Raw genomic sequence first — 6,628 nt, forward strand, 5'->3', positions numbered from 1 at the left:
ACCTATAATGTGGTCAAAGTTATTTTTTTCCTAAATAACAACGCAATATATAAAAATTATCTTATTTTAAAAAATCTAATATTGCTAAATTAAATTAGTTTTAATTATACAATAAATTTTATATATAATTTTAGTAAGAGTGTTATTGACTTTTACAGATCTAGTCGAATGCGAAAAGTCACTTTGAAATAATAGTGTAGATATTGTTTACACATCTTTTACACAATAAATAAATTTATGTCAATAGATAAATTTGATAAAATATTTTTCATTAACAGCATTTTAGTTTTCCCTTTGAAAATATAATACAACTAAGAAAAATATAGAGAAGTTTCAAAAGATAAATTCAGAGAAAAAAAGATTGTGTGGTCATGAAAGTTTCCTTGATCAAGATTCTTTTTATTACTTCTTCTTGCACGCTTTATCCATATGTGATATGTGCATCATCAATCTCTATTAACTAAGTAAGTAGTTTTAGCTTAGTGGTAAAATGCTCACAATTGTGAGTGCCTTCCTAGATTTAATTCTTCTTGACCGTCACAGTTCTATGAAGCTGACATAATTCAGTCTAAAGTTAAGTCGATATTTTCTTAGACTTCTACTCTTTCTCCATATTTCAATAAATGTCTCCTCGTATACCTCTGGATGCTCCCGACTTAACAAAAAAAGGTATTGTCAAGTCATAATCAGAAAGTTTAACTTTTAATTTTCCAAATATCTGAGAATTACGAGGAGAAAGAAAAAGAACAAGAAATTATACCTCTTATATATGTTCAAATACTTCATAATAAGGAGCGAAATCATCACCATCATGACTCATGTAAATGCTTGATTCTTGTTGAAAAACTGTTCTTAATCAAAAAACCCGGCAGCCCATAACTGAAGAAGTTAAAGAAATAGAAAGTAAGAAAGGAATATGAAGATCTTAACAAAAAAAAAAAGAGATGGTGCCGATAAAGCAGGTGTTCCCTATGGGAGTGATCTTTATCTCTGCAGTTTATTCTTTTTGTTTAAGGTTCAAGTGGCTTGCGATAGTGGTTCCTTATGTCGGGGATTGTAACTGATCAATTTGAATACATATATAGTTTAACTGTTATATTGATCTAAATTAATTTTATATCGATTTAGATATTTAAATGATGCAGATTAAATTAAAACAACATCATTTTATTAAACGTATGTTAAAATATAATTATATAATTAGCATCAAAATTAAGTAGATAATAAATACATCAGTTTTTTTTGAAAGAATAAATACATCAGTTATATAAATGATAAATTTATATTATAATATCATTTTTGGTGAAGTTAAAAATTAAATCATCTTATTGAATTGATGTTAAATTATTAATAATAACATCAATTATCATAATTGATTTAAAACTATATATATTTGTCTCATTTATAAATAAGTAATTTGAAATAGTATCCTCGGTTTCAAAAAAGAGAAATTGCCAAAAATACCATTTTCATAGTACCACTTTTCATGTTTACACTAACCACTTTTACCACTACTTTTAATGAAGGGTCTAGATTTAAAGGTTTAGGATTTAGGGTTTAGATTTGATGTTTTAGGGTTTAAGGTATATAGTTTAGGGTTTAGAGTTTAAGATTTAGGGTTTAGAGTTAAGGATTTAGGGTTTATAGTTTAGACTTTAAGGTTTAGGGTTTAGGATATTGAATTTAGGGTATACAGTTTAGGGTTTAGGGTTTAAAGTTGAAGATTTTGGGTTTAGGGTTTAGAATTGGAGGTTTAGGAATTAGAATTGGAGGTTTAGGAATTAGAATTTGGGATTAGAATTTTGAAAAACATATAAAAACAAAGATATAAGAGTCTTTACCCTTTTAATAAATAAGGTATTATTGAAAATGTGTCTTTAGTGGTGGTAAAGATAAATAATGGTGTCTTGAAAGTGGTATTTTTGAAAATTCCCCTTCAAAAATACATGTTTTGAAAAAATTCAAAAAAAATATATTTTATATTTTAATGCATATTTTATTTATTCATTAGTAACAATTAATTTTATACTTAAAAGATTAATTGCATTTACTGAATTTTTATCTGTTTAAAATTATGATAAATGGATAATTACAAAAAAAAAATTATGTATTTATTACTAAAATATAATATTTTTTTTTAAAATATCATATATTTTATTAGTATGTATGAAAAATGTAAAACATGCATCATTTTTAATCAGATGAGTCGTATAACTTATTTTATGATACAGTTCATTTTTTTTTTGTAATGATGGTTTTAGGCTTTTGGCAAATAAGTAATAGAAGTGTGAAACTTGAAAACTACATTTTAGTTTTACTGTTCAAAACAAGGAGATGTCTATTTATATAAATTTTAGTTGGTCCTCTTTCCCATACAAGATACCATTCTAAAATAAGTGAAAATTGTGCGAATTAAATCATCCCTCAAACTTCCATTTTAAATTATTTTTTTTCACTTACAATCATTGTAGCTCTTCTTCTCCTATCATAAGGTGAAGAACACGTGGCGATATCGGATTGTGGACGGAGATAAATTATGGGGAGGGCGACGTGGTTCGAACAGTGCCGTGCCAGCCCTTCTAGAGGCCTGAGGCAAGTTTTAAAATTATATTTTATACTTTCTCTCAGAAATAAACATAATGTAGTTTTAAACTATATAAAATATCAAAGAAAACAATAATGAAACTGTCTAAAACAGCAAGGATAATCAAATTTTCAAAAAACAACAGCAAGAATTCATTTTTTTATATTTTGTTTATAAACATATCTATATATATTTACGAAAATAATTTTAAATCCTCTATAAATATTAAAAAATAACTAATACTTGTATAGTAAGAAATAAAAGGCTAAAATAAATATCCGAGCTTTTATGTTTTACAAAAAAATAAAATCTAGCATTTAAAGAAATAATTATAAAATGAAAGTACACAAATATTTGGTAGGAACAAATTTGAGAAACAAAAATAATAAAAATCTTGACAATTTGAATATACAGAAGCCTTTTTATATCTTTTTAATTTTATTGACAGAAGCATTTTTGTTGATATCGGCTTGGTTTTGTGCTAAAATATTTTTTGAACAATTACACTAATTTTTTTGAAGATTTGGGGCTCCAAATTCTATAAATTATATGGGGGCCTGAGGCTAATGCCTCTCTCCTAACACTATGTGCACGGCTCTGGGTTCGAAGCTGATGGGACGAAGAGAGGAGAATGGACGGAGGAGGAAGACCGGAAACTCGTCGCTTACATCGACGTATACGGCATCGGCGACTGGCGTTTTCTCCCTCCCAAAGCTGGTAGTTATATATTTATAACACTATATTTTATATAATTTTGCGTGCAATGGTGACGTGAACCAAACAAGTTTTGTGCGAGCAGCATAATTGTAGTGTCGCTTTTAATAAACTCCACTACAAACATGATATGCTTTGTAAATAGTGACAAAATAAAGTTTGCAGAGATGGTGCCGATAAAGCAGGTGTTCCATGTGTTTTTATATACATAGGAAAGTCATATAAGCATACATTTCCAGACTCTTATATCTTTACAGTTTTTCTATTTGCATCCCATACTATATATGTATACAACGAAATAACAATGGTTTACTTGCTAAAAAATTCATATTTTAATCTTATATAAAGGTTTGCAGCGATGTGGAAAGAGCTGCAGATTAAGGTGGCTAAACTATCTAAGACCATCTCCAATGGAGGATTTAAACAAATCCTTAGCACCAATCCTTAGCATTATTTGATTATAATAACATTATAACTTATGAACCTACTAAGAAAAAATCCTTAACTAAGCATTTTAAAGATCAAGTCCTTAGTGTGGTGGCATAACTCTATTGGTTCTGTGTTGGCCATACAATTTAATCAAAATCAGCTCTCTGCAAAATTATGCAGGCGTGAAGAAACAAAAAAAAATTCTCAGATAATTGATTCTCTCGATTCGAGTTCGTGATTTATCATCGATCCGTTCGTTATATTTGTTCGCTCGCATATGAATCAGATCTCTTTGCATTTGTTTATTTCTTCTCAGTGTCCGATTTTTGAAGATGGTCCTGGGTTTAATTCAGCTTTCAAGCTCTTCCATGGCAAAGACGGTATTGTTCCGTTATCTGGACATTCCAGTTTCAGAGATGATCTCCAAGACGAGACTCCACACTTCAAATTCATGTTCTCTGCAAATCTCATGTTCTTAGTTATTTAAGATTGGTTCTTGACGATTTAGCAGTGTCATCTGGATATATAATGAACTTCATTTGAGATTGTTACTACAATTTCCTTTTTTTTTTTCCTAAAGATTCCTAAATGGAATACACCATTGGACTGACTTTTTGAACTAGAATCCTTAACTCTTCAAAAAAAAGAAAAAATATTAAAATAAATCTTAAGGACTCCAATGGTAGTTTCACCATTGGAGATGCTCTAAGGCCTGGGGTCAAGAAAGGCAAATTCACCCCTCAAGAAGAGGAAACCATCATCAGTTTTCATTCTATTCTCGGCAACAGGTATAACAATCAATAATTAAATATATTACCGATTTGTCAAAACTCAACACTTCATATATCATGTATCCTAGATATGCCACTACTACAATGATTAATTATACGTGGTACGTACGGCCATAAGCAGTTTTTAGCGAACTCCTTGTGTTCAGATCCAATCACATTGGCAACAATTGTAAACCACTGTTTGTTGTGAGAAGCTATATATATACACTACTTATATTTTAACACTGGTAAAAGAGATAATACGAGATAATAATGCAATTTTGATCACGTAGCTTGTTTTAATAGCATATAATTTAATTTTAAATATTTAATATTCATTTAGCAACAGTAAACAATTGGAACTATAAATACATGTTTGAAATGATTTGATTCTTTTGTATTTTTTTATTTATCAAGATCCGAATAGATTTGTGAAATGCTATAACTGAAAAGTACTAAAACTAAATAAAAACTATTTATAATTAGATTATCCTTTATACATTTTTGTTATATTCAACTAAATTTTTCTGTTGTAGGTGGGCAACCATAGCGCAGCAAATGCCGGGTCGATCAGACAACGACATCAAGAACCATTGGAACTCTTGCCTTAAGAAAAGACTCGAGAGAAACGGAATCGACCCAATGACCCACCAGCCAATGATCAACCTCGCCGTCAAAACACAGTCGTTTAACACAGATTGCGGTAGCTCTTCCTGCTCGACGGCGAGTCCATTCTCTTCTTCCTTCTCCTCCGGCTCGGCCCGTCTTCTTAACAAGATCGCCACTGGTATCTCATCTAGACAACACGGTGTCGACAGGATCAAGAACATCTTGTCAGATCCGTCAATCACAAGCATTAATGGTCAAGAGGAAGGATTCGAGCAGCTGAAGATAGATCATGGGAAGATGTTAGCTAGTGATGATCAAACAGATGATTTTCTGATGTGGGACGAGGAGAAAACGAGACATTTCATGGAGGAGATTGGTGTAATGGATTTCCAAACGAATGGAGTCTATAACCCTAGTTCATCAGCACAGTATGGTGTTTATGAGAGTGGCCTACTTGATGATCATCTCATTTGATGAATCGATGGTTTACTGTGTGAAATTATCGTTTGTGTATTACATATTACACATTATTCTTTTTGTACGTTGTTATAACAAATTAAGAATAATATTCATCGAAAAGAATAATATTCTCTCTGGAACAAAAGAAAAAAAAAGAAAAAAAATTCATAAATATTGTACCGACCAAGAGAATAATTTCAAAAAAAGTCAGGTCTCTATATTATATATAGAACATGGGTGCAGTGAAACAAAACATGAAACTTCATGAGTTTGTCATGTTCCACTAATAGTGCAAAGAATGATATGGATGATCATGAATAAAGTCTTATGTACTCTATTTTTTACTCTTCGTTATGAGTTATCATGCATCTCCTCCCTGGATCAGTTGTGAAAAAAGGAACAAATAGTAACCGTAATTTTTATATATTACTCCAGTATATATGTTGACAAATTGTTTCTCATGCTTACGAATATATTTTACAAATTTAAAGCAAAAAAAGAAAGAAAAAAGACAGCATTGTGACTTCTTCTTCTTCCTTTGTTCTGGTCCACACTACTTTGGATTTTTATTATATTTTGTAATTTTATGTACTCGGTTCACAAAGTTGATGTTTTTGTTTTTTATTAATAAATTATTTTGATATTATCCTTTTAAAGTATTGGTTGTTATCTGTATCGTATATTTCTTGGTAAACTGTTTCGGAGGTCGAAGGGAAAAAATATCAAGAAATATCGGCATCGCCGTGAGTTATCTTACGTCATGTATGTGCTGAAATGTCAATATCCACTGAGTGAAGTCTCAAACGACATCCTCAGGACCACATGTAAAACATTGTCTAACAGCCACGTGGAAAACGCACCTCGTTATCAGCTTTCGCATTTAGTCACGTGATAATTATGCGCTCAGTTGATAATGTGTAATTGAGATTGAAAGCTTTTCTTTTGGATTTTGTTGATTATTGGCAGATTGAAGTTCATAGGAACAAAAACTTGACTATAATATGAACACTAGAGAAAAATTGAATTAGTTTTTCTTCTAAACTAAAGTTATATATAGTTACTA

At 30.3% G+C, this 6,628-nt stretch overlaps 1 protein-coding gene across 1 annotated transcript; it reads left to right on the forward strand.

Annotated features, from left to right (window-relative positions):
* The first annotated feature begins 944 nt into the window (after nucleotides 1-944).
* LOC108835968 (transcription factor MYB34-like) lies at nucleotides 945-5,679 on the forward strand. Its single transcript, XM_057002156.1, has 5 exons — nucleotides 945-1,056; nucleotides 3,194-3,301; nucleotides 3,647-3,692; nucleotides 4,432-4,515; nucleotides 5,034-5,679. The coding sequence occupies exons 1-5, from the start codon at nucleotides 945-947 to the stop codon at nucleotides 5,578-5,580; spliced, it is 897 nt and encodes a 298-aa protein (XP_056858136.1). The 3' UTR covers nucleotides 5,581-5,679.
* Nucleotides 5,680-6,628: the final 949 nt, after the last annotated feature.

The sequence above is a fragment of the Raphanus sativus genome, unplaced genomic scaffold, assembly GCF_000801105.2.
Source record: "Raphanus sativus cultivar WK10039 unplaced genomic scaffold, ASM80110v3 Scaffold4518, whole genome shotgun sequence".
NCBI classification, from domain to species: domain Eukaryota; kingdom Viridiplantae; phylum Streptophyta; class Magnoliopsida; order Brassicales; family Brassicaceae; genus Raphanus; species Raphanus sativus.

What these genes read in the sequence shown, in the direction of transcription:
- LOC108835968 (XM_057002156.1), top strand. Translation starts at nt 945, where the DNA reads ATGGTGCCGATAAAGCAGGTGTTCCCTATGGGAGTGATCTTTATCTCT. An exon ending in TTTTCTCCCTCCCAAAGCTG is followed by an intron (nt 3,302 to 3,646) that starts GTAGTTATATAT and finishes TCTTATATAAAG; the next exon opens with GTTTGCAGCGATGTGGAAAG. An exon ending in AGATTAAGGTGGCTAAACTA is followed by an intron (nt 3,693 to 4,431) that starts TCTAAGACCATC and finishes CATTGGAGATGC; the next exon opens with TCTAAGGCCTGGGGTCAAGA.